This window comes from Vitis vinifera, chromosome 3 (assembly GCF_030704535.1).
Source record: "Vitis vinifera cultivar Pinot Noir 40024 chromosome 3, ASM3070453v1".
Taxonomy (NCBI): Eukaryota; Viridiplantae; Streptophyta; class Magnoliopsida; order Vitales; family Vitaceae; genus Vitis; species Vitis vinifera.
The window spans coordinates 5,702,464-5,726,111 of record NC_081807.1 but is presented as its reverse complement, the minus strand read 5'-3'; the positions used below and the strand labels follow the sequence as shown (position 1 = coordinate 5,726,111).

The following is a 23,648-nucleotide window of genomic DNA, read 5'->3' as shown; positions in this document are numbered from 1 at the left end:
AATGAGTCTAGATTTCAAGATTCTCAGTTTAATCAACAAAATCAACTCACTAAAAGAAACCTCACAATTGCAGCAATGAAAACATAAGCCCCTCAAAGGATAACTCTCAGATAAAAATTTAGTCCACACAAACAATCCCACGTCTCAAGCTTCAGACAATTAGCACAATGATGATATTCATATTTACCATGACAACATCGCAAATGTAACCATTTGCATCATTTATACAAGTGTTTCCAAACAGCTACAACTAACATCCTAACTCTATATTAAATTATGAACCAGAAGAAACCAACAAAATGGAGATGGCATACTATATAGAACCAGTTCCTTCATGAATACATAAAGCAGCTACTTCTAATGTTCAGCTCTAACTTAAGATTTTGAAGCAACAGAAATAACCTAAATATCATACTCCAAAAGGAGGGGCTCTACCAAAATTCCACAACATGAACCATTTACGAAACCCACTAAGAAAAATGTACTGCAATCAACCACAATACACCCTTATTTATAACTACGACAAATTTTAAGCATTTAGGAATTAGCATAAAGAAGAACCTCAAAACTCCACAGAGTTCGACACCCATGTATAAGCACGATTCAGCATAAAAATCTGACATGTAAACATTAAATCCAAACTTCGAAATATCTAGGAACTCGAGTAATCATAAAGCATCCAAAAAACCCTAAAACGACAACGTTCTTCAGGATCAGATAAATTCGATACACAACAAAAAACGAAGCGCAGAACCTCTTGGGTTTCGTCCTAACGATACGATTTCTGGAACCTTGCACGAGCACCACGACCACCGAACTTCTTTGGCTCGCAGCGCCTAGGATCAGCGACAAGCAGGGTACGATCGTAGCGAACGAGGATGTCCTTGATCTCCTTCTTGGATTGCTCATCGACGTACTTCTGATAGAAGGCAACGAGGGCTTTGGCAATGCTTTGGCGGATTGCGTAAATCTGGGAGGTGTGACCACCACCTTTCACGCGGATGCGCATGTCAACGCCGGCGAAACGGTGGCGACCGAGAAGGAGGATGGGCTCCACCGCCTTGTAGCGGAGGATCTCGGGCTCCACCAGCTCGATTGGGCAGCCGTTGATCTTGATGAGGCCTCGGCCGCGCTTACAGTAGGTGACAGCCACGGCGGTCTTCTTCCGCCCAAAGCACTGGACTGATTCCACAGGAGATGCCATTATCGCAAGCAAGTCCTAACCCTAACCCTAACCCTAGAGATTTTGGAGTGAAGAGAGGGATGGGACTATTTATTGGGCGTGTTAGGGTTTTGGAGGGCAGAGCAAATGGCCTTGATGCAAACCTTAACTACAACTCTGCCACTCAAGGAGGTTACGACTAAAATTTGTTTGGGCCTTTTGGGCCTGGAAAGCCGTCCGAACCTTGGACAGGCGATTATTTATTGGGTAGAGGATCGCATCTTCCTCCACCTCTCCAGCTTCCCCGGCTGGCCCAACCCAACCCGATTCCAAGCGCAGCGTTGGTAGGGCTGGGATAATCATTTTTATTTTCAACTCAAACTCCTGGGCTAGGCCCAACAATCTGAATCTTGAGAAAAATTTCTAATCATTTAAGCTAAAAACCATATTTGAACGAGAAATTTCTAACAAAATGAGTTGATTTGTGTAATGCCTCAAACCCAATTTAAGGGTAAAATCATAATTTAGAAATTATTAATTAATTAAATTAATTTAATAAGGGTAAAAAAGTCTTTTCGTATTTAAAATCCCTAAATATAAATTAGATTTTTCATATCTTCTCTATTTAGAAAACTCTTTTACATAGAAATCAGAAAGATCAGAGAGCATAGGGCTGAAAATTTGGAGATTTAGGGTTTGAAAATTAACTTTTCAGGTAAGATTTTAATCCTTAAATTAATATTTTATATTAGTTAATTAGTTTTAAAAACTTTAGATATTCTTTAGAAGATCTCAATCTAGATTAAGGTTTGTTAAATTAATTTTTAGATCAAAAGACTAGAAATTCATGAATGTGTATTAATTTGTGATGAAAATAGGAAAATTTAGGAAATTTCAATTAAATAGAAATCAAAATCAATGGAAGAAAGGAAATTTTATATTTAGAAAATAAATAAATAAATCGTTTGTGTAGGCTTTAGATTTGGAAAAAAAAACGTGTAGATATATGTACGGTGTGAAAAATAAAAATAAAAATAAATAAATAAATATAATGAGAGGCGTGTAGGCGACTCTATACAATGTCATGGAATAAAAAAATAAAAAATTGGAGTACGCGTGTATTGTCAAGGTATTGACTTAGGCATTGGAAAAGATTCTATATGTAAATATATTATAACAATAATAAATAATGTGAAGAAACACGAGGTTTAGTGTTTTATTCTCAGGGCTTTGTGCACGTAATGAGGATAAAAGGGTAATGGGTTGGTTATGTATTGAATTTAAAAATTAATAAAAATTATAATATTTAGTTTTAAGCTAACAAATGAAATATTAATAATAATAATAGTTTCTATATAGGTTTTAATTTAATTTAAGTATATAAAGAAATAAATAGTGAGGGTAAGATTAGGAAAGAAAACGAATTTTACAATAATTTGGAAACTTACTAAATTAATTTATTATTGTTTAGTAAGTTGAAAAATGATATTGGGTACTAATAATATTAGCATGAGAAATTAATTAAGATCCCTAATACTAAATAAAATATTTTTAGGATTTTCAAATTTATATATTTAAATAAATAATCAATAATCAATATTGTGTATGATATTATATTAGGTGAGGAGGAAATTTTTCAGAATTAAATACTTCAAGATTTTGAGTGTTTCTTCAAAGTAAGGGAAATTAATGCAGATTTTTATTAAAAAAAAATAATTTTCTTTTTATATTATATTTTGAAATGTGTAAAAATATTATTTTTATCTTTTCACATGGATCAAATATGTGTTTTGTATGGAAAGTATATTTGAGAATCTTCTTTGTTTATGAAAAATGAAAATTTTTGGAGATATGATATTTTGTTTTGCAAGTTTGAATTAATGAAATAAAGTGTTTAACTCTGGTTCCTATGACCCTAGTCAACGTGTTATAATTGTTGATATTTCTATGGCTCTAATCAACGGGTTATAATAGTTGATATTATATGAACCTAGTCAACGGGTTATAATAGTTGACCTTATGACCCTAGTCAACGGTTATAATTATTAACATTTGGCTTTGTTCACCTTAACTAGAACAAATTTGAAACTAATCACTCATTTGTGAAGTCTCATCTAATTGGGCATCATTTGTTATTTGATAACCAGAGTAAGATATTTTGAATGCATTTGATTTGGTTTTGATGAGAAATTGTTTTGAAATGGATACGAGAAAGTTTTGTTGAAAAGTTTGAATGTATTAGTATTTTGAACTCAAAAGTTTTTATGAAAATAAGTATATGTTATATCTCCTATTTGTAAGCATGATTAAAAATGTTTGATCCATGAAACTGTATTGATGTTCCTTATTAAGCTTTAAGTTCATGCCTATTTGTTGATAATTTTTCAGGTACTTTCAGTTCGGGCGAGGAGTGATGGCTAGGCTGGGAAATTTTTTCTTTGTTAAGATTTTGGTTCAAACTTTATTTTGGACATTGTTTAGATGTTAACATTTAATTTCCGTTCAAATTAGTTGAATTTGGAGTTATTTGGACAATAACACCCTGGTTGATGTGTTAGTTTTTTTTTAAAAGTTGATACTTGGAGATTTTAGAATTTTGTTCTACTACTCTGAACATGAATTTGGTAATTGGTAAAATGTCCAATTACAATACGAATGTTTGTGTCGTTTCCACTTCGAGCTTTTGGGTTTGATGTGTGAAATGACCTTCATGCCCTTGGAGTGGGTTTTGGGGTGTGACAAAGTGGTATCAGAGCACTAGGTTATAATCTTGTTGGGAACTTGTTTTAGTTTACTTTGGGGATAGATGAGTGACGCATTAGTTTAAGTTTCAGTATCATCTTCTATAAATTCCTATTCTTCATTATGAATTTAATTTGTCTAATTGGTTTTTTAGTGACTAATTTAGTTATACCTAATGCTTCATAGGACAACATGCCACCAAGAAGACCAGCATCTTCCCAAAACAGTCAGGCTAATAATGATGTACCTCATCCACTTGAGGGTTTGCCTCCCATGAATGCAAAAGGGCTTTATAGGTATCTTGAGACTTTAGCTAGTTTGGTTGAGCGTTAGGCTAGAGTTATTAAGACTCAAGCTCTTGGACAACCCTCATCTTCTAAGGGTAGCTCATTTGATGACTTTAAGAAGTTAGGTCCTCATTACTTTTCTAGTACTTCAAACCCAATGGAAGCAAAAACTTGGATTCTTAAGATAGAGAAATTCTTTGATTTTATAGATTACTTTGAGGAGCAAAAAACCTCTTATGCAACATTTATATTAGATAACGAAGCAGATCATTGGTGGCGTATGACCAAAAGGCTTTTAGAGGATCAGAGACCTATAGTTTGGAGACAGTTTAATGAGGCATTTTACAAAAAGTATTTCCCCCAACAGTGTTAGACGATAAAAAGTAAGAGAATTTGTTCATTTGGAACAAGGGGATATGACGGTGGCCCAGTATGAGGCTAAATTTACAGAGTTGTCACATTTTGTTCCATAATTGATTGCTATAAAGGAGGAAAAGACATTAAAGTTTCAAAATGGATTGAAACCCTATCTAAAGAACAAAATATATATTTTGAAGCTTAATGTCTATTCAGAGGTTGTAGAAAGAACCCTTATAGCATAAAAGGATAATAAGGAGCTTCAACAGTACAGAAAACAACAAAGGAAAATGAGTAGGAGTGATGGTGCCCATGATAACCAAGAACCAAAAAGGTTCGTTTCAATTGAGAGTCAAATTAAAGGGGAAGTAGTGCAAAATTTAGATGTGACTTATTCTATTTGTGATAAGAAACATTGGGGTAAACCCTGCTATAAAGAGTCTAGAGCTTACTTTGGTTGTGGGAAGCATGGACATATGATTCGAGATTATCCAGAGAATAAAAAGTTTATAATTGGGAAGCCTAAAGGAGAATAAGGAGGATAAACAAAAACCTAGAGTCCAAGGGCAGATGTTTGCTTTGACTCATCAAGATGCTCAAGCTACTTCTGATGTGGCGATAGGTACTATTCGAATTTACACTTTATTGCTAGAGCCTTGATTAACCTAAACTCAACACACTCTTTGTTTCAATATCTTTTATTGGTTTGTTGGGTATGCTTGTTGGTAGCCTAAACTTTGATTTGATTGTTGCTATTCTTATGGGACATTCTATTATGGATAATATAATGTTTGGAAGTTGTCTTATGATGACTAGTTATATGGAGATGTTAGTTAACTTAATACTTTTTGACCTTTAAGATTTTGATGTGATTTTGGAGATGGATTGGTTAGTTTCCTTCTATGTCCGTATTAATTATTTTGGTAAAAGGGTGATTTACATATTCTTGACCAAAATAAGTTTAGTTTTTAGGGAAAGCATGTGGTTAGACCATTGTGTATGATCTTGGCTTTATGGGCTAGTTCTTTGCTTAGGAAAAGTTGTTAAGGGTTTCATGCCTATGTGGTGCAAGATGGAAAAGATATTATGTTCTGTTATTGTCCGGTTGATAAAGATCTAGTGAAGCAATCTAAGTATTCAAGAGGTCACTTGGGAAGTAGATGAAGAGATAAGAGAAAAACATTTTCATTTATTTCAAAACTCATGTATGTCAAGTTTAGAGGACTAAACTTCTATTAAGGAGGAGATGATGTAATGCCCCAAACCCAATTTAAGGGTAAAATTGTAATTTAGAAATTATTAATTAATTAAAGTAATTTAATAATGATAAAAATGTCTTTTCGTATTTAAAATCCCTAAATATAAATTATTATTTTTTTTATCTTCTCTATTCAAAAAACCCTTTTACACAGAGATCAGAAATATCAGAGAACTGAAGATTTGGAGGTTTAGGGTTTGAAAATCAATTTTTCAGGTAAGATTTTAATCCTTAAATTAATATTTTATATTCGTTAATTAGTTTTAAAATCTTTAGATATTCTTTGGAAGATCTCAATCTAGATTAGGGTTTGTTAAATTAATTTTTAGATCAAAAGACTGAAAAATTTATGAATGTGGATTAATTTATGATGAAAATAGGAAATTTCAATTAAATAGAAATCAAAATCAATGAAAAATCAATGGAAAAAAAATTTTTCAGATTTAGAAAATAAATAAATAAATCGTTTGTGTAGGCTTTAGATTTGAAAAAAGAAACGTGTAGATATATGTACGGTGTGAAAAAAAAATAATAAATAAATATAATGCGAGACGTGTAGGTAGCTTTGTACACTGTCATGAGATAAAATAAAAAAAAAAAAATTGGAGTACGCATGTGTTGCCAAGGTGTTGACTTAGGCATTGGAAAAGATTGTAAATGTAAATATATTATAATAATAATAAATAATGAGAAGAAACATGAGGCTTCCTGTTTTATTCTTAGGACTTTGTCCATGTGATGAAGATAGGAGGGTAATAGGTTGGTTATGTATTGAATTTGAAAATTAATAATTATAATAAAAACAATAGTTTGCTGTATAGTTTTTAATTTAATTTAAGTATATAAAGAAATAAATAGTAAGGGTAAGATTAGGAAAGAAAATGAATTTTACAATAATTTGGAAACTCACTAAATTAATATGTTATTTTTTAGTAATTTGAAAAATAATATTGGATAGGAGTAATATTAGCATGATAAATTAATTAAGATCCCTAATACTAAATAAAATATTTTTAGGATTTTCAAATTTATATATTTAGATAAATAATCAATAATCAATATTGTATATGATATTATGTTAGGTGGGGAGGAAAATTTTCAGATTTAAATACTTTAAGATTTTGAGTGTTTTTTCAAGGTAAGGGAAATTAATGCAAATTTTTATAAAAGAAAATAATTTTCTTTTTATATTGTATTTTGAAATGTGTAAAAATATTATTTTTATCTTTTTGCATGAATCAAATATGTGTTTTGTATGGAAAGTATATTTGAGAATTTTTTTTGTTTATGAAAAATGAAAAATTTTGGAGATATGATATTTTATTTTGCAAGTTTGAATTAATGAAATAAAGTGTTTGATTCTGGTTCCTATGACCCTAGTTAACGGGTTACAATTGTTGACATTTCTATGACCCTAATCAACATATTAGAATAGTTGATATTATATGGCCTTAGACAACGAGTTATAATAGTTGATCTTATGACCCTAGTCAATGAGTTATAATTGTTGACATTTGACTTTGTTCACCTTAACTAGAATAAATTTGAAACTAATCACTTATTTGTGCAGTCCCACCTAATTGGGCATCATTTATTATTTGATAATCAGAGTAAGATATTTTAAATGCATTTGATTTGGTTTTGGTGATAAATTGTTTTGAAATGGATATGAGAAAGTTTTGTTGAAAATTTTGAATGTATTAGTATTTTGAACTCAAAAGTTTTTATGAAAATAAATATATGTTATTGTAGACCCTCCATTTTGTCCTTTTAGCACATGTCCTTAAGTTCACTTCCAACGCTCCACAGTAGTTCCTTGGTGGCCCTTTGCTACTCATACTACTTACCTTTTTTGAGATACCTCGGAAACTTTGGTTGAGGGATTATTTGACCCTTTATTGTGACCCTTGGCAGCCCTAATTTAGACTTAGGCTTTTCATTCATTTTTAGGATAATTTTTAGATACACTTAGCCCATTAGGCACCACCCTAGGCCCTCTTAGTACACCCTAAGCACATTTAGGCACCCTTGGCCCATTTAGGCATCCTAGGCCCACTTAGGCATTCTAAGCCCACTTAGACACTCTAGGCCCATTTAGGCACTCTTGGCCCATTTAGGCACCTTAGGCCCATTAAGACACCCTATGCCCATTTAGGCACCCTTGGCCCATTTAAGCACCCTATGCCCATTTAGACACCCTAGGCCCATTTAAGCACCTTAGGCCCACTTAGGCACTTACGCACTCTAGGCCCGTTTAGGCACCTAGGCCCACTTAGGCACCCTAGGCCCATTTAAACACCCTACGCTCATTTAGGCACCATAGGCCCACTTAGGCACCCTAGGCCCATTTGGCACCCTAGGCCCATTTAGGCACCTTAGGCCCACTTAGGCACCCTAGGCCCATTTAGACACCTTAGGCCCACTTAGGCACTCTAAACCTATTTAGGCACTCTTGGCTCATTTAGATACACTTGGCCCACTTAGGCTCATTTAGGCTCACTTAGGTCACCTTTCAGGTAATTTTTTGCATGTTTGCATAATTGCATTTTTTGTATGGCTTGCATGACTCGTTTATTTTAAAGTTGCATGACTGGACTTTTTATTATTTAATTCTTATTTATTTTATTTATTATCTTGTCTATTTCTTCATCTATTTTATTTCCTTATTATTTTGTCACTTTTTCCGTAATGATTGTCCTTACTTATCTATTTTAATTTAATAATTTTGTGTAAATTTTTTTATTTTTTTATTTTTTATTTAGTATTATTATTATTGTTATTATTATTATTATTATTATTTTATTACTTGTCCTTATTTATTTGAAATTTTATAGGAAATGTATGGAAGATGTGCACGGTATTGATATTTGGAATGTGGGATTTCCTTGGATGCTTGATCATTGGAGATGGAATGGATACCATATTGAGATTGGAAGGTACGTTTCGGGAGAGTTTAAGGAAAGGTGGCTCTAAAAGATAAGGAAATAATTGAAGACATCAAGGAGAGGAGATCACGACCAAATAGGGAAACTTAGAAGGAATATGGGCTGCATATAGAAAGTGGGCAGATCACGGCTTTAAGAACAATCCGGGCTGCATATGATTTGCTTTAAGAAGGAATCTGGGTTGCATATAGAAAATGGGCAAATCACGACTTTAAGAAGGAATCCGAGAGCTGATCACTTACCAAACAAGATACGACTGCATCCTTGGGGAAATCTCCAAGTAAGCCACACATAATGGACTTCCCATATCCACGGGCACGTAGAAAAAAATGGAAATAAGATATTCCATAAGGGGTGGACTGCCTTATAAATAAAGGAAAGAATCCAAGCATAAGAAAACTTTTTTCGGAGGAGAATAGGCGAAAAAAAAAACACACGGAGACTTTCTTTTGGAGGAGATCAACCCACAAAGGAGATTTTTTTGAGAGATCCACATACAAGAGCAATCTTTTAGAGAGGACAGACACAAGAGTTTTTTTGGGGGGAGCGGCAGAGGACTTCAAACACTAATTGGGCTGCCATTTTGACACATCAAGAGAGTATTTTTCCGACACAATACATGTTAGTTTTTGGTTTTTGATACAGTATTTCTTTTTTTTTTTTTTAGTTTGGGTTTTAGTTTATTGGTTTAATTAATTGTTTGTGATAAATTCTTTTAAATCCCGATTTCATACAATCTTTTATTTTTCTTAGATTAAATGTCTCTCTTTCATGATTGTAATTCATTAGTTCTATGGTAGTTTATTTTAATCTATATGAAAGTTTAAATAAAGTTTGTGTTTTTTTAATTCTAATTAGTTCAATTTTAATTTGTTTTTAGTTTAAACACATTTGTCCACCTTAATTTATTAGTTCAAATAATTTGAGAGATAAAGTTTATTTTTTTAAATTCCGAATCAACTTAATTTTGGTTTATGATTTAATTTGAATGTGTTAGTGATTTTTATTCCTTAGTTTCAATCATTTGAGAGATAAAGTTTATTTTTTTAAATTCCGGATCAACTTAATTTTAGTTTATGATTTAATTTGAATGTGTTAGTGATTTTTATTCCTTAGTTTAAATAATTTGAGAGATAAAGTTTTTTAAATTCCAGATCAACTTAATTTTGGTTTATGATTTAATTTGAATGTGTTAGTAATTTTTATTCCTTAGTTTAAATAATTTGAGAGATAAAGTTTATTTTTTAAAATTCCGGTTCAACTTAATTTTGGTTTATGATTTAATTTGAATGTGTTAGTGACTTTAATTCCTTAGTTTAAATAATTTGAGAGATAAAGTTTATTTTTTTAAATTCCGGATTAACTTAATTTTAGTTTATGATTTAATTTGAATGTGTTAGTGACTTTAATTCTTTAGTTTAAATAATTTGTGAAGTAAAGTTTATTTTTTTAATTTCGGATTAACTTAGTTTTAGTTTATGATTTAATTTGAATGTGTTAGTGATCCTAATTAGTTTGATTTTAATTCGTTTTTAGTTTAAATAATCACGCTAAATAAAGTTTGTGTTTTTAATTTCAATTACTTTAATTTTTATTTGTTTTTAACTTAAAGGCATTCGTGGATCTTAATTCTTTAGTTTAAATGATTATATCAAATAAAGTTTGAGTTTTTAATATTCCAATAATTTTATTAAGTAGAATTTAATTTCAATTTAGTTTGATTTTAATTTATTTTATAATCTGAATGCGTTCATGATTTTAATTCAATTGTTTGATTAACCCTCTTAGACAAATTCCATATTTTTAATTTCGATCTTAGTTTAATTTTATTTTGTTAATTTATTTATTTGCTTTAGTTTAAATATATTTGTGATTTCAATTTGATAGTTTAGTCAATCTTATTAGATGATGACGATGTCCTTAATTTAATCTAGTATTAATTATTTTTTAGTATTGAATGCGTTTGTGTGTTTTTTATTTCATTAACTTTGAATTTAATCTGTTTATATGCAATTTTGCAGTTGATTATAATTTTGTTTAATTAATTAAGTCAATCACATGTAATTATTTTCATGTTTTAAGTATGGTAATTTTGGTTTTGATCTATTAACATTTAGTATGAGCTTTAGGAATTTTAGATAATCAATCTAGTTAATTGCATGTCATTGTTTTCATACCTTCAAGATTGTTGAACTTTGGTCTTTGATTTATCATATTTTGTTAAAATGCTAATTTACCTTAATTGATTCCATATTATTATCTCCATATGCTAAGTTTGTTGGCTTTAATCTTTGATTGGTTATTTTTTATTTTAATTCATGTGTCTCTTGAAATCTAAATGTTAGTCTTAGGTAATATTTTGTTAGTTTGTTTGATTAGGAAGTCATAAACTTGATGTCTTAGTGATTGTTAGTTAAATTCTTATTTTTTTTAAGGCCACTAGAAACTCATGAAGGTTGATCTTACCCTCACCACTTTAATTGACATGATTTTCTAAATCTTTATTTTGTGATTTTCGCTTTCTTTTACTTTGATTGATATTTTGTTTTCTATGTTTTATTATTTTAAAAATTAATTTCTTTTATTTTAAAATCAAAACCTTTTTCTTCTAAGACCCCTTTAAGAAAATTTATTTTTATTTTTTAAATTCATTTAGAGTTCATAGAATCAGAATCTCATTTTCTTAAAATAATATGCAACCATTTTTTTATCGGTTTGCATATTTCTTGGTTTTTTTTTAACGAAAATTTTAGTTTTAAATCAGACACGAATCCAAGCTCGTGGTCCCACATAAATGGGATAATTCTGGGCTAAATTCGTGTATATCAATTGGGGAATTGGTGAAACCCCTACATAAAAAAAAAAAAAAAATTAAAAAAAAAAATCTTTTTTAAAAATTCTTTTTTACTACCACCTTTGCTACTTATTGAAATCGTGTTTATTATTATTATTTTTTTTAAGAATTCTATACAAGACATGTGTGATGATTGGTAATTTAGTGTACTTCGATCATTTTTTGTTGTATTAATTAGATGTGCATGTTAGGGTTTCTTATTTTACTATTTATTATCTAACCCCCCCCCCCCCCCCCCCCTCCCTAACCCCTTTCCTGCGGAAGCACGCTATGAGTTATATATGCTATCCAGGTACGTTCCTTAATACCCATTTTCTAAACCCCGTGAATATGATTGTCATTGCGTACTATGCTCATGCTTGTTATCCTGTTTGATTGTCTTGATATATATTTGATGTTTGTTTGATTACATGTTGAGTGATATATTATCTAAACTAACCATTGATGTTTTATGATAGCGCTTAAGAAGTAGTCGAGGTACGCACCCTAACTCTCCTTTATTGTAATTTGATCCTATTTGACATGTTATTTTTTGAAATCACCTTAGTCTATTTAGGTATTCTCAATTAATCAATTAATTGTCACATTTCCCCCAATGTAGTCAGTAGAGACCTCTTTAGGGCTTAGAGGGGTGTTACCTTCTAGAGATACCTTCCTAGTAAGTAACCTGATCCCCGGACCTAGAGTCGGGTTTTTCAAAGACATGCTTTTTCCAAAAATTATGGAGTCACATTTTAGGGTTTTTCTTTCTTGTTTTATTTTCCCTTTAAAATAAAAATAAAATAAGTGGCGACTCTGACCTTTTCCAAAAACAATTTTTTCACAAATAAAAACGAGTATCGCCGATCGAGTGAGGACGCACGTGAAAAATGCGAGTTCAAAAATTTATATGTTATATCTCATATTTGTAAGCATGATTAAAAATGTTTGATCCATGAAACTATATTGATGTTCCTTATTGAGCGTTAAGCTCATGTCCCTTCGTTGATAATTTTTCAAGTACTCTCAGTTTTGGCAAAAAGTGATGACTAGGCTAGAGAATTTTTTCTTTGTTAGGATTTTGGTTCAAACTTTATTTTGGATATTGTTTAGATGTTCAAATTTAATTTTCGTTTAAATTAGTTGAATTTGGAGTTATTTGGACAATAATTCTCTAGTTGATGTGTTAGTTTTTTTTTTTAAAGTTGATACTTGGAGATTTTAGAATTTTGTCCTACTACTTTGAACATGAATTTAGTAATTGGTAAAATTTCAAGTTACAATACGAATGTTTGTGTCGTTTCCACTTTGAGCCTTTGGACTTGAGGTGTGAAATGACCGTCATGCCCTTAGAGTGGGTTTTGGGGCATGACAATTTGAGACCGTTTGGTAGTGATTTTAAAAAGTATTTTTAACCTTTCTGACATTTAATTTTTTTTTACTTTCAAACATTAGAAAGAGTAAAAACCCTTCCTAAAATCATTACCAAACAAGCTTTTAAACCTCGTTTGGCAGTGATTTCAAAAAACGTTTTTAATCTTTTTAACACTTGAAAATTTTTATCATTCAAGTGTCGAAAATGTTAAAAACATTTCATAAAATTACTACTAAATACATTATAATTGTGTTTAATTCCTATTCAAATTGCTTTTAATGAAATTTTGAAAGAATCATATATTGAATCATAAAGCATTATAATTGATTTTTCAACTTTTAAATTTTTTTTTCTAAATTTTTCAAACATCTTATTTTTCTTCAAAAACATTTTTTAGGTTAGAAATTCAATTTAAATATAAACTAAATTGAATTTATAAAAAAATAATAGTAAATTCAATTTATATAATATAAACAATTTAATTCAAGTTTTATTAAAAATAAAAATAATTTTATAATTACAAATAAATTAAAAAGTAAATAGTTTTTAATTAAATATCAATAGTAATATTATAATAAAGTCATAAATTATATTTTTTATGAATATTAAAAAAATATGAATATTACTCACAAAAGAATAATTGATTTATTGTATTAAGAATAAATAATAATAATAATTTAAAATTAATAATTGTTAACATTATTTTATTTTAATTGAATTTAAAAATAAGTAAAGCGTATTTTTTAAGATATAAATTACATGCATATATTTAGTATCGGAGAATATTCTAAAAATAATATAGAATTAATTAATCAATTTTTTTTAGTTGTAAAGTATTAATTATGTTCACTTAATATATATATATATTTTTTATCACAAATGATTGTATGTGTTGTGACACAATCCACAAGGCATGCAATTACGAAACATTGGTTTCATGCAATGACATAAACCTAATAGGACAAAATTGATGAGCTAATTTTGAATAAAGTCGAGTTGTAGTCACTAACAGACTTGAAATCTTGTAATTTTAAGAGCATCTAATCGTGGCATGTCTTTGGAAGGATTAGAGTATTTTGGTGATTATATCATTTCTTTATATTATTTTAAAGAATGAAAGGATTTTTGACCGTAAGGTATTCACCTTTTAATCCTTCATCAATGTGATGATGAAGGAATATTAAAGCTCTAATGCAATCCCATAGAGATGGGTCATTTCCTTCTTTAATGATATTTCCAAGATTCATTGTATCTAAATGAATTTTAGCATCCAAGATAAGTAGTTCTTGTCTAAAATATTGAGGGCAACAAATTCAAGCTTTGTAAGGTTTGACATTATCTTAAAACTATATATAAAATAATATTAATTAGAAAAATAGTTTAATTCATTGGAATAAACTATGAATAAATTAATAAAATGCTTTCACAATATTTCAAGTAAATAATATCTAAAAATATAATAAAAATGTATAAACACGAAATAGGAATTAAAATCTAAGTTATATATATATATATATATATATATATATATATATATCATAACTTTGAGTTATGATTATTTTGTCATAACAAAGATGTGCATAGTTTTCATGCTATGAACTTTCATTATGTAAATTTATACATAGCTTCAGGTAATTATTTATTTATTTTTATAGCTTTTGGTTATATAATATTATTTGGTATAACTTCCAATTATACCCTATAATTACAAATAAATAATTAGAGATCATATACATAATTTCTGGCATGTATTTGTAATTTTGTAATTTACCTTATAACTTTGGTTATAGGGATTGTACATATTTTTCATAACTTCTAGTTATGAATTCACCCCATAATTTTATAATTTACCTTATAACTTATAGTTGTAAAGATTGTACATATATTTCATAACTTTTGTGATTTTTTACTAGAAATAAATCATATTCTCTAAGTAATACTTGTACATACTTATGTATTCAAATAAAATAAGTAAAAAGTCCAAAAGGTAATTTTATCACACATATAAATAAGATAAAAAAGCATGATATATGTTTATAACATACTTTTTGGTGAGAAATAAGAGAGAAAAGTCTTTCTATTTATTTGAAGAAAGAAAAGTCTTTTATATTTCTTTTACAAAAACTATTCGTATAAATAATGTGTTGTAAAATAAAGTGAGAGAAGAAAAAAAAATAAGAAACATATAATAGAATGCATACAAAGAATTGAATTTATTTTCATTATCGTCTCTTATTATATCGGGAGTTATAAAAAGATAAACATCATTATAAATATAAGCTCATACAATACTATAAATTCTTACATTTTATAACAAAATTATATTTTTTATAAATATTATAAAAATATGAATATTACTCACAAAGAATAATTGATTTATTTTAAAAAAAAATACATAACAATAACTCAAAATTAATAATTGTTAATATTATTTTATTTTAAATGAGTTTAAAAATAAGTAAAGTGTATTTTTTTAAGATATAAATTACATGCATATATATTTAATATGGGAGAGAATATTCTAATTTTTTTATTTAATATATAATTAATTAATCAATTTTTTAATTTCAAATTATTTTTAAAAATTACAACATTCATTATAGATTTAAAGTATTAATTATGTTCACTTAACTATTCTTTTTAAAAAATATTATTTTTTTATATTTTCCATTAGTTTTTAAAAACCGGTGAAATAACTTTTATTTGTCCCTACAAACGATTTTCTTTTGTTTTTGAAAAATGTCTCCATAAAACAATAATCGAACATGCTATAAATTTTTAAAACTATTTTCTTTTTACTTTTAAAAATAAAACATTGTTTTTAAAACACAATGAGAAACAAACTTTTATTATTTAGTTAAAAACATTCTCAAATACTCTTTTTTTAATCAAAATAAAAAATGATTTTTAATGTAGTTTGAAAGTCTTTTTTTTAAATTAAAAAAAAATTATTTTAAACTATACGAGTATTATCCAAAATCTTTTGAAAAATTAAATTTTAAAAGTATTCTAGACAAATCTCGTAATGTTTGGATGAAAGTGTTGTCGTTCTCGTTGGAGGGGTCTTGTCGTTTTTGGTGGGGGGTTGTCGTCATTTTTGTTGCAGGTACTAGTCATAAACAACTTAACGACTGTGTTGTTGGAAATGGACTCCCTGTTCAATTAACCCACCTGCCCATTTCCCTTTCTGTATCTCTGTTTGGATGCCATGAAAAGTTTTAGAATAAGATTTGAAGATTCTCCAAACGTGTAAACATGGACAAGAAATCTCATGTATCATCAAAGATAATTTTAAATTTATTATTATTTAATATATTTTAATTTAAAAAACCTCCTTTTGCACGAAAATCAACATATGCCTGTGAATGAAAACATTCAAAAGCTAAATAATATTAACATTTTTAATTTTCTTAAATTAACGAAATTAAAGATGGGTTTTTTTTTAATTATTATTATTATTATTATTATTATCAAAAATCATCCATTTCGTTGAAATACAAATCCAAAGTTGAAGTCGCAAAAGAGGAAAATTAAAGAAAGCACATAGTCGTATCAATTTTCCATTGAGTTTTTGAGTCGCCGATCAAGAGCCACCGTCGGTGGGGTTGACGAGGAGATTCAGCTTAGCCGACGGCAAAGGGTGATCCCGTCACCAACCGGAAGCATACAGATCTCGATTCTTGGGTCAGCAGCAAGAGCCTTGTTCAGCTCCAACACGAAGTCTCTGTAGTACCTCACGTACTTCCGCAGCGGAGCATCGGGTGGCGCCACCACCGACCCGTTCCAGAGGGTGTTGTCGTAGCCGATGATTCCCCCCACCTTCACCAAATCGATCAATCTCTTGTGGTAGTTCAGATAATTGTCCTTGTCTGCGTCCACGAATATGAAGTCGAACGACCCGTGATACTTCCCCTGTTTTTCATCACAGAAACAAAGTCAATTAGCTTGTTTCAATCATGTTTGGATTTAAATACAATGTTTGGATGATGGGTTTTTGTGAAGCTTACATCTTCGATCATCTGATCAAGAACAGGCAAAGCAGGGCCTTCTTTGAAGTCAATCTTGTGGGCAACCCCTGCCTTTTGAATTACTGGCAGGCCCAGCTCGTAATTTTCTTTGTTGATGTCCATAGCCAGGATCTGCAACAATCAAGAACCAATTTTTTTCAGCCATAACATTTTTTTATACGTGCTTGGATGATTACTGTGTTGATCTATGACCATTTCCCGACCTTTCCGTCATCGGGGAGAGCAAGGGCTGTGGCCAGAAGAGAGTAGCCAGTGTAGACGCCTATCTCCATGGTGTTCTTGGCATTGATGAGCTTGAGAAGCATGTTCAAGAACTGCCCTTCATCAGCAGACGTAGTCATGATGTTCCTGTTTCGTTTTCAAACCAACACTAACGTTACAAACAAGCATCAAATAGACAACGGGTATTCAAAGATTTGAGAATCCGAATCAAGAAAAGCTCACCATGGATGCTGGGCAGTCAACTCTCTGAGCTCCTTCATGGATTCGGGCTCTCTTGGGTACACACTGGTTTCAAGTATATACTGCAACAAGAAGAAGAAAAATCAGAGAACGAGAAAATACAGATTAAAAGGACGAAGACTGATGAAGCCTCGAGGGGAATGAAGAGCTTACCTGATAAAGAGCATCACTCTGCAAAAGGCTCTTGTGGCCAACCTCCTGGTGCCTCCCAGCTTCTTGCTTCGTGGCCATTTCTAGAGATCTTCTGTTCCTTTCCTTCTAGTATTCGCCGGGAACTTTGTCGCCGATTAACCGTGAACCTGAGTCTAGGAGGAGGAAATGGCAGTGTTTATAATGGGGCTGGGTCCGGTTCGAACCGGTGGAATTACGCTTATGGAGTGGTTGGACGGCCCACTACCCGGTCGGGGGTTGGTGGATTGCTATTGTGTCTCCCCGTCCAACCCACAATTGAAGTATGCGCCTATGCAGATCTATTGGTTAGTATTCGGTGGTGATGACGTCACGAGCTGTCATCTTACCAATGAGATTGATCCAAGGGCTAGATGGGTCGAAAGTATTTTTCTGTGAGGATACATCTTGCGTACAGTATGATTGTCACTCATGCGTGAATCCGAGCGGATTTACGTGGTGGGACCCACTAGTTGGGAATATTCCACGTGGCAAAAGTTATTGGTGAGAGTTTGGTGAGTGGAGTTTGGCCCACCATTGCTGGTAGAGAGTCGGTAGCCACGACGTTATGATTATGAAATTTGGGTTAACAAAACATCCAATCGCCAACCTTGTGTTTTTCATTATCCTTAGTTGCTTCATGTTTCTCTCAATTAATCCTTGTCTCATCGTTTTGTTTTGGGGTGCCCCAAAGTTAACAACAAAACTTAAATTCTTTTCTAATATTCTCTTATATATTTATAATTTTTTTAATTTTAAAAATATTTATATATTATATGGATACATTTAAAAAGCTATTACATGATATAAAACTTCTTCGATATAAAATCAAATAATCTTTCATGATAAATTAACTTAACAACTTAACATGATATAATATTTTAATTTTAAGTTATCAAACATATTAAACATATTTGATAAAATAATTTAATATAATAACTTAAAATTTAAAAATAGTTTCAAATATTAAAATAAAATAATTAACTTATTTTGAATTTATTTTTGCCTTATTTGCTCGCATTTATTTAACTTCAATTACATCCATGATTTTATGTCTATAACTCATTTTTTATATTGAATATTTTATTATTATTTTATTAATTTTAATTTCTTTGGTTAATAAATAAATTTATTGTTTAAAATGAATGAAATCACATATTAGTTAAAATCAATAAAGGTTAAAATTAATTATGATAATATCAATTAACAAATAATTTTAATATTTAAAATAAAAATCAAGTAATAAATTTATTAAGTCAACAACTTAAAAATAATTTAAAGTCAATTTAAAGCATTAAGTAATAATTATTAAATTTTAGCAAATAAAGATCTAATTTAATGTCATCAATAAATTATACGAAACCTGGTACCATATCTTTACGCGTACACAACATATGATATAGACATGTATTGATCAACTTCTAAGTCAAAAAAGTTCAACTTGTAAGCTTGTGTGACTAATTTTGTTTCTTATGGAAAGTCTATTTTGATTTGTATAAAAAGTAATTTTATATTTAGCAAAACTTTTATTATATTAATATTATCTTTTACTAGTTATAATTTCCATAGACAAGCAGTAGTGTGTGTTTGGTGAGAAGTGGCTCGCTCCCCTGGTGGTCAAAGCTTAGGAAAAAAAGCACCAATCATGTTGAGGAGAGATGACGGCTCCTCCTCAGTCCTCCCCACATGCTTTTAGGGTTTGGCTCCTTAGGAAAGGCACAGCAATTCCTACTCCCACTATTCACACTTTTCTTTAAGTAATTCCTGAAGGCTCGATTCTCCATTTGTCTTTTACCCAACTGTACTCATCATCTACTTCATCCAGTCATCCTAAACTTGCACAAATCTTCACCTGCCAGATTTTCTGGTCTTTGATGGATACTTCATCCTAACTCTTGACTCTTCTCATCATTCATGCTCATTTTTTGAGGTTCATCATTCTATTCCACAACCCGGTCCCCATTTGTGAGGTTCTTCAAGGCAACGAGTCATATCACCTTTTTCTTTGCTGCCCTGCACCTTCAACCCCAACTAGACCCTACTGGTTTTCTCACAATCAGACTTACTTCTCCCTTAAATACCTATCATCACCTTCACCCACAAATACTACGTTTCTTATAATGAATATTTGTTCCAAAATCCAAGAACCTTGGAAATTCAGTCAGCACCAGAAAAGTGAATTGCAGTACCTAATTATTCAAAACCGACATCTTCTTGAATGGCAGTTCAGCAAACAAAATTCATCTGGTAGCTAAAGCATCCCATCTATGATATAGATTTACGCTAAGTTGTTCGTTTGATTGTGTTCTTAGCTGTGGTATCATACAACATGATCCTGATATTTACTTGTATTTCTTTTCGTCTTTTCTTTAATCATTATCCATAAGTATATCATTCATACAGGGCAAGCAATAGATCCAGAATGGGCTGAAATAAGTACACAAATAGCTAGCACAATCTGCTATGAACTAGTTTAAAAAAAGTTTCAAAAACCGAGCATGCCAGATATTGATCATTAAATAATGCAAAGATACATGTAATAGGAGGAGTGCAGCATATTCATATGGGGTAAATGGTAAGTATTAGGGCTTGAGTTGAGGTTTGGAATTGATATCCCCACAAGAAAAAGGGCCTTCTACAGTAAAGAAATTTGACATAGAAAAAACTCTGCAAATTTGAAGGACATTTTGCTTTCATTTGATGGTATCAAACTTGTATATGAAAAGAAAAAGGTTTCGAGTGGCCACCGATCTTTGATCAGCAACTGACTGGGATCTTGAAATCAGTTTCCCATATGATGTGTTTGGATGTTAGCTATGAAGTGGCATCTAGCAAGCACTGACTACTTTACCAGATGTTCAAATGGTCCATTTCAGAGATTGCAAAAGAAGTATTTCCTAGACACATCCCCACTCACTATGTTTTCACCTTGATGATGTTCTCTAGAACCCTACAAATAGGACATTTATCCTGCAAAAATACCTTCATTTTTCTTTGTTTCTTTCAGCCAAAACCCAGAAGTGTACGAGGAAAAATTATCCCATTAATTCATAAGAAAGGTTAAACGGTCCCAAAGAAAGAGGATTAGTGTACTAAGGAACAAAGTAAGATGAGAGTCAAGAGACTCCAATACATAGAAGCATAGGCCAGTGGAGAATTCCTCTGTGATCATGGGCCAAACAAGCACAAGCCTCCTTCCCCAATCCATACCCACTAAAGGAAAAACAAAAATTCCAGTATCCATTAGAAAGTCATTTGTCCAATTTTCCATGGCCGGGTATCCAAGCTGTGGCAGTCTACATAAAGCGAAACCATAAACAACGAGCAAAAACCGAATCCCAAGTACTCAGAGATTGATATGGGGGCAGAGTATCATATTTTCAATTAAATCATGAAAGCATCATGGATGTTGCAACAGCATAAGCACATATCATCTCAAAATGATCAACCAAACTCAATGTGTAAGACTATTAAGAACCACAAATAACTAAGGTTCTATTTTTCCTTTCATTTTTTTTCTCTAACCTTTTAGATATCCCCATTGTGCCATTTAACCAAAAAACAAGAAGAATGCAAAATGTTGTCACTTTGAGGATCCCAGAATCGATAATCTGCATAAAGGAATCGATTTGAGAGGCTAACAACATTTATCAATCTCATGCCTAGACTAAAAGCATTGAAATACTATGAATCATCATGTAATTAACGTGTTCAGTGCCTTAACATCGAAAACAATCCTGTGCTCTTGTTTCCCTCTTGCATTGCATCTATCAGCAAATGCAGAGTCTGTCGTTACAAAGCTAAACAAAATATTTAGTTCTAAAGAGAAAAATCAAAGAGAACAAGGCCTCACATTATTTCTTTTTCTTAAAAGATAAAAAGAACCCTAACAATGCCCAACAAAGAGTATATATACATTCTTGACAGGACATAACCCTACTGTCACCATTTGCTAAAAGGAAGAGATACTCAATTGAGTATTTCTTCAAAAATAAATCAGGAAACATTAGAAGGAAAAGGAATCCTTATAGTAAAATAAGGCAAAATGCCAGAGGAATCTATAGTCTCAAAGAATATGATGATTATTATTGAAAGAATCCCCAATTACCTACTCAAAATTGTGGAACAAATCTACCTCAGCTGCCTTGTTTTCAAAATCACCGGGGCTCTGCTTTCACAGAACCACCAGGGTCCATAGAGTGGCTGGAAGAATGAAACTTTCTCGCTCTGGTAGCTAAAGCATTTCTAATAACAGAAGCATTCCTCTCAATTGGGCTCTCCTCCAAGCTGGCATTCCTACAATACTGAGGGCTCTGACTGTAATCCCCCAACCCGTCCGACAATGCCGAATAGTCATCCCTCATAAGCAAAACGTTATGAAGTATTGCACACGACCCAATATAGGCAACAGCCATCTTGAACTCCCCCTCTATAGTTTGGCGCAGGACACCCCAGTCCTTCAAACTAGCGATTGCTCTGAGGGCTGAAATATGCATCAAATGGTGTGCTGAATTGAAATTCTCCTCATATGAACCAGGAGCTGGATCAACGAAAGGTACCATCAACCAGGGAAGCAAAGGGTATCCTCCATCGCCGATCAAGTACTGATTTATACCAACCCCATTCATATAAACTGGGGGAGCATTCAATAAACTTCCTCCTTCAATGTCTTTGTACAGAGTTGAGGATTTAAGGACCCGAGATTCGCCCTTATCACCACGAAACCCAGCAACAATGCTTAGGATTCGGGATGATGAATCAACCACAATTTGGGCAGCAATGCTCTCTTCACGAACCTCCTCTTTGGGAGATAGCTTGAACCCATTATTTCTCACAATCTTGAACCGAGTACAATCAATTACGCCACAACAATTGGGCAATCCGGTGAGAGCTTCGAAGCTCGTGGACAAGGAATCGAGATCAATTGGGCTAGGAAAAGCGATCCAGAATCTGAAATTGGTGCAGAGAACGCGGCACAACTGTTTGACACAGAACCGGGTTATGGACTCGGAAACCCCGAATCGGCGAGCGATTTCGGGGTAATCGGAGCCGGTGGCCAACCGGAAAAGCCCAATTCCGAGTCGAATTTCGGGGGCGAGATTGAGGGGAGAGCCAATTGGGTCGCGACAATCGAGCAATGGCTCGAGCAGGCCAGACAGCCACTCAAAAGTGGAGGAGGTCATTCTGAAACAACCCTTGAACGAGTCAGGGTTCTGAGTCAAACCCAGTTCGAATCGGGCGAGTTCTGAGCCGGGTTCATCCTCTTCGTCCTCGTTGTCGAGGTCTGGCTGGTGGGTCCTCTTGCGTTTCCTGGAAATGGAGAGGAGAGACAGAGAGGTAACAAGCTCCGCGGAAGAGAGGAAATGGTGAATCAGAGGGAAAATGGTTTCATAGAAATTGGAACCGGAATTAGAATTGGAAGTTATGGTGAGGGGGTTAGAGGAAGGGAAGAGGAGGAGGAGGAGAAGGAGGAGTTCTGAAATTAGAGACGACAGTAGAGCTGCCAAAGCCCGAGAATTCATTTTTCCTGGTTTTTCTCGGGAATTGGATGTTTGATTTTCTCAGGAATCAAAGTGTGCGTGGATGGGGGAGAATCTGGCAGGGCCAAATACATATGCACACATGCCCAATGAAGTCCATGGAAGTTTCTTTAAGCGCACGTGACTCAGTTACATGTTCAGAAAAAAATCGACCGTACATGTGTCAGACTTTACGGTGATCCGAATTTGGAACCACAGTAGTCAACCCTACCCAGTTGTGCGTATTGAATTTTTGATGTGAAAGTTAATTCAATGTTATAAGTTATAACCTCATACCAAACCTGTCCTTAAATTTAATTTCATATCAAGCTACAAATCCCACTCCTATTTAATTAAATCTAAAATATTAAATAAATAATAAATAAAATTCCCATACAAACAAATAAAATAAAGTAGGTAAAAATGGATTTAGATCCAAATAAACAGATCATTACTAAATTATAGAGAAATTCAATTTAATTTAATTTTTTTTTACCAAATTATATATTCTG

General features: G+C 31.9%; 3 protein-coding genes across 3 annotated transcripts; all 3 read right to left on the bottom strand.

Annotated features, from left to right (window-relative positions):
• Positions 1–602: 602 nt before the first annotated feature.
• Positions 603–1,336, bottom strand: LOC100250286 (40S ribosomal protein S16-like). The gene has a single exon (XM_002285065.4). The coding sequence runs from the start codon at positions 1,202–1,204 to the stop codon at positions 770–772; it is 435 nt and encodes a 144-aa protein (XP_002285101.1). The 5' UTR covers positions 1,205–1,336; the 3' UTR covers positions 603–769.
• Positions 1,337–16,410: 15,074 nt separating this feature from the next.
• On the bottom strand, positions 16,411–17,731 carry LOC100233087 (caffeoyl-CoA O-methyltransferase). The gene is given in 5 exon segments (NM_001281118.1): positions 16,411–16,871; positions 16,967–17,098; positions 17,191–17,335; positions 17,432–17,511; positions 17,603–17,731. Coding segments are annotated over 5 exon segments (729 nt in total). The 5' UTR covers positions 17,681–17,731; the 3' UTR covers positions 16,411–16,577.
• A 4,043-nt stretch (positions 17,732–21,774) lies between these two features.
• Positions 21,775–23,139, bottom strand: LOC132253562 (protein ALP1-like). The gene has a single exon (XM_059735948.1). The coding sequence runs from the start codon at positions 23,137–23,139 to the stop codon at positions 21,775–21,777; it is 1,365 nt and encodes a 454-aa protein (XP_059591931.1).
• Between the last annotated feature and the right edge of the window lie 509 nt (positions 23,140–23,648).